The following is a 13455-nucleotide window of genomic DNA, read 5'->3' as shown; positions in this document are numbered from 1 at the left end:
AAGTGTGTAGCTCTGAAGAACAAGATAATAGAATATGTAAAATTATTGCGACTTCTTTTAATGATACTTGTATCCACATGTACTGCAGAATGTTTGTTTTCTGTACTTTGAAGATTCAAAACTTACACCAGACCAGTTGTGAACATGAACACCCATTCTGATCTCACAATGGAACTGAACCTGTAACCTCTAATCAATGAATTTATCACCAAAGCAACTGTCGGGAGGAGCACATTGCAGTCTCTCCCTATTTAGATGAGTGATCAGGTATTTTAAATTACTTTTGTAGCATTTACATTAACTATAATTATACATGGGGTGATTATGAGTTTTAAAGTGTAACATGATGAGTATGCCCAAGATTTTCAAAAGTCAATGCCCGTGGCTGTGATAACATTTCTTTGGGGATGCCAATAGCGTACTTTCTGCACACAGACGGTAAATGATTCAAAAACTAATTTGTGTTTCTTTTGCACCCTGCAATAATGTGTATGTGATACCAAAAGTGTTTCTTTGTGTATGTTTTATCACTTTATAATAGTGCTGATGTTCTTTAACACTAAAACTAGTCAGATATTTTTGTACTGAAGCTGTTTTGTCAAATCCAACAAAAATAAATACTGAAATTCTGGAGGACAGGTTTTGAAACTTAAACTGTCTTCCAGTTGCCACACTTTCTATGATTACATGTGTGAAATTCATGTTGTTTCTAATTGTTTTTTGATATCCAGGATATTTTTAAGTGGTACATTCATTGCACTGGTTAGTCTACTCTCTACATGAAAGAAGAACAAGTAATTATTTTGTATATTTATTTAAAAAAATATAAGTGAAATAACAGTATGTACAAACAGGTTCCACTAGATTCCATCAGATAAGAGTGTCCTCTGAACGTATGTACTCTCCAATGTCTGCCTGGTGGAAGCATACAACTGCCATGGGGTCTGCATGTTTACACTCTGCTGTAGCCTTTGCTGCTGCTCCAAAACCCTGTGAACAATCAAATTTATGTCCATTTACTATCTGCAGATACTATGTAAGGCAGGAGAACAGAGGGTTACTTTATAAAATTATATGTAAAACATGTATCCCATATTCTGATGGTACAGAGTTAAAAATATAATATCTGGATGGACAAAACCATCACAGTATGTCCAAGATACAGAATCCACATTGTTATTTTAACGATTCCTCACCTACACGATCTTCCGATCACATAACAGGTGCAGTTAATTGTCACAGCTTCATTTTCCACTTTGAAAATTCTCTGAGTGTCATTTCATAGTTCTCAAAATTACTAGATTAATGTATGCCAAATTCTGTGAATCAGAGAGTGCGTATAGTTGAAGCTTACATCTGCACTGAGGACATCTGTAAGACGACTTGTAAAATTTCTCATAAACAATTCCTGAACTCTAGTATTAATGTAAAATGTAGTGTTTACAAGTTAATAACAAAATGTCAAAAATCTTGCAGACTTGGTGCAGCACAGCTTATAAGTATTTGTTAAAATACATCTCGTTTTACACTGTGAGCAGAACATATAGGTGGTGTTTGTTTTAAACTGAGACAGTTAAATACCTCAAAAATGACGTGTTGTATGACAAAAATGTTCTAGGTGAAAAGTTAATACTAGTAAAGGGGACATTTGTCTCTGCTATAACTTACCACCTCCTCACCACCCCTCTACATCTATATCTATGCTTTGCAAACCACCATGAGGTGCATGGCAGAGGGTATGTCCCATTGTACCAGTTATTAGGGTTTCTTCCTTTTTCCATCCACATACGGAGCACGGGAAGAATGACTGTTTGAATGCCTCTGTGCATGCAGTAATTATTCTAGTCTTATCCTCACAATCACTATGTGAGCAATACTTACAGGGTTGCAGTATGTCGATCGGGATAGTTTACATCTGTCTTAAAGAGTCTACTGTTTCAGTTCCTTCAGTATCTTTGTGACACTCTCTCACAGATTAAACAAACCTGTGACCATTCCTGCTGCCCTTCTCTGTATATGATCTATATCTCCTTTTAGTCCTATCTGGTACAGGTCTCACCCATTTGAGCAATATTCTAGGATGGATCACACAAGTGATTTGTAAGCAATCTCTTTTGTAGACTGATTGCACTTCTCTGTATTCTACCAATAAACCAAAGGGTACCAGCTGTTTTACCCATGACTGAACCTATGTGATCACTCCATTTCATACCCATACAAAGTGTCACATCCAGGTACTTGTAAGAGTTGGCCGATTCCAACAGTGATCCATTGATATTATAATCATAGGAGGCTGTGTTTCTTTGTTTTGTGAAGTGCAAAATTTTACATTTACGAACATTACGAGCAATCTCTGAACCAAGTTGAAATCTTATCAATAACTGAATATTTATGCACTTTCTCTCTGGTCAACAGCTTGTGGTCTTGCGGTAGTGTTCTCGCTTCCTGCGCAGTGCACGGGGTTCCGGGTTCGATTCCTGGCGGGGTCAGGGATTTTTCCTGCTTCGAGATGACTGGGTGTTGTTGTGTCATCTTCATCTTCATCATCATCATCATCATCATCATCATCATCATCATCATCATCATCATCATTCATCCCCATTACGGTCGGAGGAAGGCAATGGCAAACTACCTCCACTACGACCTTGCCTAGAACGTCAGCACGTGTCTCCCGCATGGTCCCCTATGCTCCTCAGAGTATGGGACCTCATCATCATCTCAGATAGTACCTCATTATTAATAACTTCATCATCAGCAAAAAGTCTGAGGGCACTATTAATATTATCTCAAAGGTCATTAATATACAAAATGAACAGTAAGTGTCCCAACATGATTCCCTGGGGCATACCCGAAGTTACTTCTACATATGACAATAACTCTCAATCCAAGATAACATGACGTGTTCTCCCTATCACTAAGTCCTCAGTCCAATCACAAATTTCACTTGATACTCTGTACGATCGTACTTTTGACAATAAGCGTAGGCACAGTACTGAGTCCAATGGTTTTCAGAAGTCAAGGAACACTGCATCTACCTGGTTACTTTGATCCAAAGCTTTCCATATGTTGTGGGAAAAGTGCAAGTTGGGTTTCACATGACAGAAGTTTTGAAATCCATGCTGATTGGCACTGAGGAGGCCATTCTGTTCAAAATTCCTCATTATGTTTTAGCTCAGAATATGTTCTAGGATTCTCCAACAAATAGATGTCAAGGATATTGGACGGTAGTTTTGCAGATCACTTCTACTACCCTTCTTGTAGATGGGTGTGACCTGTGTCTCTTTCCAAGAACTGGGCACGGTTCATTGATCGCGGGATCTATGATAGTTTACAGTTACAAGAGGGGCTAACTCAGCCACAAATTTGGTATAGAACCTGACAGGGATTCCACCAAGTCTGGAACCTTGTTCATTTTTAATGATTTCAGCTGTTTCTCAACACCACTGGCACTGATACTTATTTCATTCATCTTTTCTGAAATACGGGTATTAAATTGGGGCAATACTCCTGGCTTTTCCTTTGTAAAGGAACCTTTTGAAAACACAGTTAAGCATTTTGGCTTTTGCTTTGCTACCCTAGATTTCAGCCACTGTCTCATTCGCTAGGGACTGGACACTAACTTTGATGCCACTAACAGCTTTTACATACGACCAAAATTTCTTTGGATTTTGTGGAGCGTCATTTGACAATACTCTGTTACTGTAGTCACTGAAGGCATCATGTGTTGCTCTCTTGACAGCCAAATGCATTTTATTTAGGATCCCTCTATCTATAGTCCTGCTATGTGGGTGGGGTCAACATTGCATTTTCAAATAGAAACCCCGCAATTTTACTGCATATTCAGATTCTACACCAAAATATATGTACGGTTTATTAAAACTATTGTTTCCCATTTGTTTTACATGGTGCTCTGATCAACAAATTTCATGTTTGCCTGTTTTTGCAATTAAGAATCAATGAATTTGATTTTACATTTCATTTACGATGTTAAGAGTGTTTTGTTTTCTAACAGCAGATGGAATAACATTAAGTATATGTTATGACCCTATCTCATTCCTGTGTTTTTATAAATGTTTATTGATTCGGTGTATAACACCAAAATTGAGCAGAGGGTTCATATTCAACATTCTTGAGGAGTGCATTTTAATTTCTCACACTCTCCACTGTTCATTAACAGGATGGAATATTACAACAGCAGAACTTTATGCAACAGGACACAAATAAGCTAACTGAGAAAGCACTCCAAGAAAGATCACTTGAAATATAAAGTGCGTGAACAATTAGATACAAAGAAAAAACATGTGGGTATCATTATGTGTTGTATCTCATTGCGCATGACACCCTTACAAAGAAAAATTAGTAACATTCAGGAGCAGCACTGGATTATTACATAAGTGAATATCTTTAATAGTTATTTACAATACAATAGCACAGTCCTACAGAAAACGAAAGATGATAAATACATAGTGCTTGTCAACAGATTCTTTGTTTCTGATTTTTAATCATCTTTACGGTCTATTTAATTCACTGAGAACATCACAGTGTGGATGATTTTAGATGTTGTCATACACACTTATGATTTTTACAAAAATTGCAGCCTATATCAAATGTTTTGAATATCTGTCCATTACTGATATACACTCATGCTCATAAATTAAGGATAATTGCAGATGTGGTGCCACACAACATGGCACTACACAAAACTGGCCCTAATAGCATAGGCACATAGGGAACAAATACGACATAGATCTGAAAGTCCACTGTATTAACCCAGATAGTCCTGAATTATTATTTTTTTTTTTTTTCAAAATTGATTTATATCTTATCTACATTCATTCACAAGGTTGTAAGGAAGAAATTAAAAACAATTTTGAGTATCTATTTTTATTTAGTATTTCCAAAAATGGGCGTCCTTCCAGAAGGACGTTAGGACAATAAGGGAACATGTTTTTAAAGTATATGACATTGCACAATTAACCTGTTCCGGTTTTTATACTTTCAAATAAACATAAATAAATTTGAATTATAGGCTAAAACAGCTAATAAATACAAAAAAAAAAGAAAATAACCTATACACATATTTTATGCGCTAGTATGATAAGACAAAAAGCAACAAACATGAAGTGGTTCGTCACATTTTACGCACATAGAAGAAGTTTTTTTGTGGCTACTTCGACATTTCAGCTGCTTCTTCTTTTTTGTTACCTCATCCATTGGTAGTTCAGCAACATAATGTTCTCTTCCATCAAATCTAGAATCTAGTTTTGCCCTCATACTAGGACGTCCTCTGCTGGTAGTGACTCTTTTGTGACTTTCAAGAATTGCAGTGACAATTCGACGACGAAATGTCAGATGATCTATGGGTTCTTCGTTGTGCTTGTAAAGATCCCAGGCATTTTGCTCTGCAATGTCTATAAAATGTGCAACGATCGGGAAATACCACTTTTTCCCTTTTATAGAGCATCTATATAGGGATACATTTTAGTCAGCTCAATCTATGCCTCCCATTTGAGTATTGTAGGAGTGTAGTAAGTTAGGTTGAGGCACACTAATCCTTTTCTTTTGTTCCCTGGAAAATCTTGCTACAGAGTGTAGTGGTTGCACTCTGTCAAAGTTGGTGGCTACAGTAACAACATTGTTATCATTCCAACGTACAATGGAAATCCCGGATGCTGAGTCAGAACAAACTTCATATGATCCTCTATTTTCTTTTATCGTTTTTTCTACAGGTGATAGAGTAGAATTCTTAATTCTGTTTCCTCTTATTGTTCCTGTTGCTTCCACGCCCCTCTCTTTTAGGTCATGTAGTAGTTCAACGCTGGTGAAGAGGTTATCAAAGTATATTCGATATGGAACATGTGGAAGAAACTGGTTAACATAAGTCATTACCACACCGTACCCCATACCTTTTGTTTCATAATCCTTACTACACGTGCCAGCTCCTTGGTACGGTTTGAGCCAAATAATATATCCACCACTTGTGCCTCCACACCAAAATTTGAATCTGCATCGGATTGGTTTCCCTTTTATGAACTGTTTGCACCCGTGACTTCCGAAGTATGGGACCATCGATTCATCGACAGAATGATGCCGCACGTAAGGCGCAAATTGTTTGAATCTATCATTCAGAATACACAATAATGGGCGGATTTTCCCAAAACGGTCTGATCTATCTAAATTGTCATTGTTGCATACATGCAAATTGGAAAAGATGAAGTCAAATCGATCTCTGCACATGGCATTTGTTACGAGGTCGTTGTGACTGTCTTTATCTGATTGCCAGTACATCTTTCTGCATGACACTGTTACATATCCACTTAGCAGAAGTATAGCAATAAACACCAACATCTCATCTTCTGAACAATCACCTAGCCTATTTCTCTTGGCTGCGTACTGATTTGTGTAAGTGGCCATCATTAGAAGCACTTCGTTATCAAAAAACTGTTGGAAATATTCAAGCGGTGTTCGCCCTTCTTCATTCCAACTGTGAACATTAGAGGCCATACAGGTGTTGGATTAACTATTTCACCACTTTTCCAGTTATATTTCTTGAGGTTTAGAACTTTATTCTTCGATAGCCTTGCTGGTTTGTTTGTGGTTGTTGTTGTTATTGTTGCTGTTTTTATACTGCTGGAGGGTCCTGGAACAACATCAGAAGTGAAGGATTGTTTCCTTGTTGCATTCACAGCATTACCATTGGTAAAAATGGCCAAATCACAAAGCGCAGTAGCATTGAGCTGACTTGCTAGTAATTTATCTACACTTGGATTTTCTTCAGCACCCGAATCTTCATCTGTTACGTCATCAGTTGAATTTAGATGAGGGTGTAATGTTACATTCACACCAGTATTAGGTATTTCTTCATCTTTTGATTCTAACATGTCCAAAAGTTCCATCAGTGTACATCGTTTTCTGTGAATACAAAATGACAACATTTTACCCTGACGTCCTTCTGGAAGGACGGCTGAAAACATTATTGAATTACAACTGATGAAAACTTTCAATCATAATATGAACCCATAAATATTATAGGTTAATTCTTTAAGATATTATATGACAAGTTTCAGAATTATTGACGCAATATGAAAGAAAATATACATACCCATCGATGACAAGGTCAGTCAGTTCGTCCACAGTAAAATCGGCCCTATTTTCAAGACACAGTTTCTCACTCAGTATGAACAACACAGTCACACTGACTGTCGCAGCGCGCAACTGACTCTGCCTACTTCATATAACAATGCGTCACAGTCCGTTGCAACAATGCATTATTCGCAAAAATAAATAATTTCAACAGTGAGTGACGTCGTCCTTCCAGAAGGACGTCAGGGTTATCTGGGTTAATGATAAGTTGAGAAAACCATCCCGAAACACATGTGCTACAAAACGCCACTGTTTCCTGCGCATGTACCCCGACATCAATATGGCATATGATCACCATGCACACGTACACAGGCCGCACAACGGGTTGGCATACTCTGAATCAGGTGGTCGAGCAGCTGCTGGGGTATAGCCTCTCATTCTTGCACCACTGCCTGTCAGAGCTCCTGAAGTGTCGTAGGGGTTTGAAGACGTGCAGCGATACGTCGGCCGAGAGCATCCCAGATGTGCTCGATGGGGTTTAGGTCTGGAGAACAGGCACGCCACTCCATTCGCCTGTTATCTTCTGTTTCAAGATACTCCTTCATGATGGCAGCTCGGTGGGGCCGTGCATTATCTTCCATCACGAGGAAGGTGGGACCCACTGCACCCCTGAAAAGGCAGACATACTGGTGCAAAATGACGTCCCGATACACCTGACCTGTTACAGTTCCTCTTTCAAAGACATGCAGGGGTGTACGTGCACCAACCATAATCCCACCCTACACCATCAAACCACCACCTCCATACAGGTCCCTTTGAAGGACGTTAAGGAGTTGGTATCTGATTCCTGGTTCACGCCAGATCAAAACCCGGCAAAAATCACTGTTCAGACTATACCTGGACTTGTCTGTGAATATAACCTGGGACCACTATTCCAATGACCATGTACTGTGTTCCTGACACCAGGCTTTAGAGGGTCTTCTGTGACCAGGGGTCATTGGAATGCACCTTGCAGGTCTCCGGGCAAATAAACCGTGTCTGTTCAGTCGTCTGTAGGCTGTGTGTCTGGAAACAACTGTTCCAGTGGCTGCAGTAAGGTCCCGAGCAAGGCTACCTGCAGTACTCCGTGGCCGTCTGCGGGCACTGATGGTGAGATATCGGTCTTCTGGTGGTGTTGTACACTGTGGAAGTCCCGTACTGTAGTGCCTGGACACGTTTCCTGTCTGCTGGAATCATTGCCATGATCTTGAGATCACACTTTGTGGCACACGGAGGGCCCGTGCTACGACCTGCTGTGTTTCACCGGCATCCAGTCACTCTAGTATTCTATCCCTCATAACATCATCAATGGGTTCTTTGAGCCATTTTCAACAGACAGTCATTAGCACGTCTGAAAGCATCTGCAGACTTACTCGCTGCACCGTACTCTGACATGCACCAACACACCTCTGCGTATGTGGACTGCTGCCAGCGCCACCGTGCGACGACCGCAGGTCAGATGCACCACATGGTCATACCCCGAGGTGATTTAAAGCCGCAAACCACCCACCAGAGCGTTGTTTCACTATCTATCAGCATTATCCTCAATTTATGAGCATGAGTGTAGAATTACTTGTATATCAACAAAGAATGCTCGCACACCTTAATTTTTTGCCTCTATAGAAATACTGTATTGTGCTTATGCACACATGCAACACAGTGGAACACTTACAGTAATTATTCTGACAAAAGACAACTTGGTGTTGACAGCCGTCCAGGACAACATCAATGTTTGCAATTTAATCCTCAATTAAGCCTACGATCTTTCTTCCGTTCCTTCTAGCGATGCAATGAGATGACAAAAGTCATGGGATACATCCTAATATCATGTCGAACCTCCTTTTGCCGGGCTTATTGCAGCAACTCGATGTGGCATGGACTCAACAGGTTGTTGGAAGTCCCCTGAAGAAATATTGAGCAGCTGCCCATAATTGTGAGTGTTGCCAGTGCAGAATTTTATGTACAAACTGAACTCTCGATTACATCCCACAAAAGTTTGACGTGATTCATGTCAGGTGATCTTGATAGCGAAAACATTCCCTTGAATTGTCCATAATGTTCTTCACACCAACTGCAAACTACTGTGGTCCAGTAATATGGCAGATTGTCATCCATAAAAATTCCATCATTGTTTGGGGACATGAAATCCATCAATGGCTCCAAATGGTCTCCAGATAGTTCAAACAACCCGGCCTGTCCCCTTGAAACACAGCCCACACCATTATGGAGCCACTACCAGCTTGCACAGTGCCTTGTTGACAACTTCAGTCCATGGCTTTGTGGGGTCTGTGCTACACTCACAACCCTACCATCAATTCTTACGAACTGAAATATGATCTCATCTGACCAGGCCACAGTTTTCCAGTCATCTAGGGTCCAACTCATGTGGTCAAAAGCCCAGGAGAGGCGATGTAATTTTAGCAAAGGCACTCATGTCGGCCATCTGCTGCTATGGCTCATTAACGCCAAATTTCGTCACACTGTCCCACATTTATTTCTGCTGTTATTTCAAGCAGTGTTGCTTGTCTGGCACCACTGACAATTCCTATACAAATGCTTCTGTTCTCGCTCGTTAAATGAAGCCTGTCAGCCACTGCATAGTCCGCAGTGAGAAGTAATGCCTGAAATTTGGTATTCTCAGCACAATCTTGATACTGTGGATCTTGAAACATTGAATTCCCTAACAATTTCCAAAACAGAATGTCCCACGCATGTAGCTCCAATTACAGGGTTGCCACAAGTTTCCCCAAAAGAAATTCCCTGATATTTGCCTGATTTCCAGACAAGTTATAGCATTTTTCGCTGACAAATTTTGAGATCTCTGGGATAAGAAAGACATAAGTTAATAATAGTACAGCCTCCCCCAGGACTCATATGAAATGTCCAATACCACCTTTTTTTATATGCATCCAGATAGTTATCAGACAATTCAGTGCTTCCTAAGGCCTTGTATATGTGTCTTATATATAGCATTCTGTCCTATTTGATAAAAAAACTTGATATTCATTGCAAAAGCATGTGGAATGTTCTGGAAGGACGTGCAATGTCATAATTACTGGTGGATTGTTGTCACTGATAAAATTATGTACATATACTAAATTAAGTAACTAATCAAGAAATTGAAGTAATAAGTCCTTAGCAATAAATAACTAGAGACTGCACAGACGTTAGCATGAAAAATCAATGCTCCTAATTAACAAAATGGTAATCTAAAAAGCCAGTAACAGAAGACAGCTTTAAAGTTATTACCATGCGATATTTTCATTTGTTATTCATTTTTATGTCTTCCTCTGTAATTAAAATTCTTTGTAATTACATTTCTAATTAACTCTCCAATTGTTTACATCTCACAGTTTACCAATTTCCAGAATCTGAGGCCTTATTTGTGCATTTTATGTATGTAATCGGATAAAGCACAAGCTCTGTACTACCATTGAATGTTGGTAACCAAATCCAAACTGTAATTAATTACGTAACTAAAATAATACAAGAGACATTATTGTGATTCAAGTTCAGAATGATTTTCTTATGGAAAGCTAAAGATATTACTATAAAAGATTGTCATTCAATATTGTATTTTATACTTTTTTCAGCTGTAACATCAGTTTCTTTACGTTTTGTAAATTTTAATTGTAACATCAAAATTGTACAAAATTAAAAAATGGTTCAAATGGCTCTGAGCACTATGCGACTTAACTGCTGAGGTCATCAGTCGCCTAGAACTTAGAACTACTTAAACGTAACTAACCTAAGGACATCACACACATCCAAGCCCGAGGCAGGATTCGAACCTGCGACCGTAGCGGTCACTCGGTACCAGACTGTAGCGCCTAGAACCGCTCGGCCACTCTGGCCAGCTGTACAAAATTAATAATGCTTTATTTTGGAAGCTATTGTTAAAATTGTATATACAGTGAGGCAGAGATGCTGCGACAAGTCAGTTTTGAAGTTACTTTTGGTAGTCAAAGAGATCAGTGAAGTCTGTCTGTGTTTTGTTTACATGATGAGTGTGCAGTTCAGATGTCAATTAACATGAATAAATTTTGTGAAGCATGAAAATTTCGCATTCATTCATCAATGGACCAGGCGGAAGAAACTTAAGTAAGATTCAGCATGAATCGTTACAAGTTGACAAAAAAAAGGGGGGCGGGGGGGGCTTCTGCATTTCTCCCCCATGTAAGCAAAAATCTTAAGTGCTAACATCAACATAATCTGTAATGAAACGATTTTAGATGGAGAAAGTAAGCCCAAAGGTATGTGTGTTTCATTAAGACCACTGCTATTATAATGAAATACATATGGTAACAAAAATACGCATTTTCTTGGAGTCGCAAGACAGATTTAAAATACCTTCACTGATTTCAGCAATAACCTTAGAAAAAAGTAGGCCTCTTGAAAGAAGTGTAGAAGGCAGGGAAGAGGTGTGTAAACCAAGGGACTATAGGTGACCGCCACTAAAATGTTGGTTCTACTATATTCATTATTGTCAGTTATTACTCACTGTGTTATGTCTATTATTTTGCAGGTATCATGTGATTTTTCTTTCGAGGAATATATGAGTACGTAGTGTACAAACCACCAGTGACTGCCACAATTTTCTTCGTATCATCAATACTTTCTAATATATAAATTACTTTCAAAGTGCCAAAATGTACAAGGATAAATAAAATGTCTGTAAAACGCCACACTGTAGAATATACTTGCGGTGAGAGAGTCACAATTCCTAAAGTCGACGCCCACGATCTCTGGCCTGCCGAGGAGCACCACAGCCCTGGGTCCTCGGATAAACCACAAAAATCTGCTGCGTTATGCCTTGCACAAACAGACCCGGTCTATGGGCAGAGCGGTAAGACTTGATCCGACAGGCAGGGCTTGCACAATAGTGGGAAACAATCGGCTTCAGATCGGTAGGCCCGATCCGTTAGAGATACCCGCAGAAATTGCCTGCAGTTTTGGCCTGTACACGGAAGTTCACCTGGTGGCCAGCTATTCACATGTCACAGGCACCATGTTGGGAAACCGTAAAGAGGTTGTTGAGCAGCAGACAGGCACATAGAAAAGAAAATCACACTCTCACAACTAAATTTTCAGCAACAGCCTTTCGTCAGAAAATGAGAGCACACACACAATCACTCGGGCGCAGCTCGTGCGTGATGGCTCTCGATCTTCCAACATAATCGAGTCCGTCAACATGAGGTGGCAAATATGAGGTAGCCAAGGAGGTGGAAACGTGGGCTTTACTATGCCGAGACTGCTTGGTAGCTACAACAGGAAAACGCAATTAATTAGCAGGAGTACAAAATAAGAAAGTATTTATTACTTGACTTTGCTGTAGTCCACGATCAGTCGGTTGCCAATTATAGAAGATGAGACTGGACTAAGCATCTGTAGAATGACATAATTTACAAGTCACAAATCTTGCAGTGACGAATTAATCCCTCGTAATCTTGAATGTCGAATCTGGTGAATTCGAAGACTAACTTGGAACTGGGCTACGAAGACTCGATGACTGCAATGACTGAGCTGCAGACGACGACTAACATCGCGGGCTGACCACTGAGTGCGGCTACGAACTGTAGACTGGCACAACTGCACTACACTCCCGCTACACGTGAAGTGATCTGGTGACGCCTTGCAGTGAGCACAAGTACTGCGACTGGCTGTGTACTCTTTGGCTAACACAGCCGTTCTTCTGTTCCGTTTAACGAGAGAATCACATCCGGCGGATCGATCTCTCAGGCGGCGGTGTGGTCAAACGACTGGTGACATCGCAGTGCACACATGACCGCCGTCTCTGGCAGCTGCGTCAACAATCTCTTAGAATCACATCCAAAGAAACCACTCCTAATGTCTCCCTGCCTCTCGTCGGCAACTGCCACACTAGTGGCAAGAGTGGTGACAGCACTGACTGCAAGCTGAGGGGAGTGGTAGGAAGAGGAGAAGCAATAAGAGTGAGGAAGTAGGGAAGTGGCACATGTACTCAGCTGCACCCAGCCAGCGACAATGCACGACATCTCAGTAAACAAATCATTTCATCTAATGAGACAAAAAAAAGATTTTTCCAGTGCTTTTTTGAATTTCCCTGATATTTCCATAACACGTTTCAAAGTCCCTGATATTTCCCCGATTCCCAGAACTTGTGGCAACCCTGAATTACCATTCTGCACCCAGGTCTGCTAATTCCCGTAGTGTGGCCATAATCACATCATAAACCTATTCACATGAATTACCCAAGTACAAATGACAGCTCTGTCAATATACTGCCTGTTGTGTACATAGTTCCGCGTAGTCAGCACGTACACAACTTTCCCACTAGAGCGCACCCCGCTAAGC

At 40.1% G+C, this 13455-nt stretch overlaps 1 protein-coding gene across 1 annotated transcript in view; it reads right to left on the bottom strand.

Annotated features, from left to right (window-relative positions):
• Positions 1 to 814: 814 nt before the first annotated feature.
• The window catches only part of LOC126215139 (60S ribosome subunit biogenesis protein NIP7 homolog), a 34292-nt gene continuing 21651 nt past the window's right edge, over positions 815 to 13455 (bottom strand). The window contains exon 4 of the mRNA XM_049941801.1: positions 815 to 990. Within this exon, the coding sequence (XP_049797758.1) occupies positions 871 to 990 (120 nt within the window). The 3' untranslated portion in view covers positions 815 to 870. The remainder of the gene's footprint in view (positions 991 to 13455) is intronic.

The sequence above is a fragment of the Schistocerca nitens genome, chromosome 12 (genome assembly GCF_023898315.1).
Source record: "Schistocerca nitens isolate TAMUIC-IGC-003100 chromosome 12, iqSchNite1.1, whole genome shotgun sequence".
Classification (NCBI taxonomy): Eukaryota; Metazoa; Arthropoda; class Insecta; order Orthoptera; family Acrididae; genus Schistocerca; species Schistocerca nitens.
Note: the sequence above shows the minus strand (reverse complement) of the source record. Positions and strands in the feature narration are given on the sequence as shown.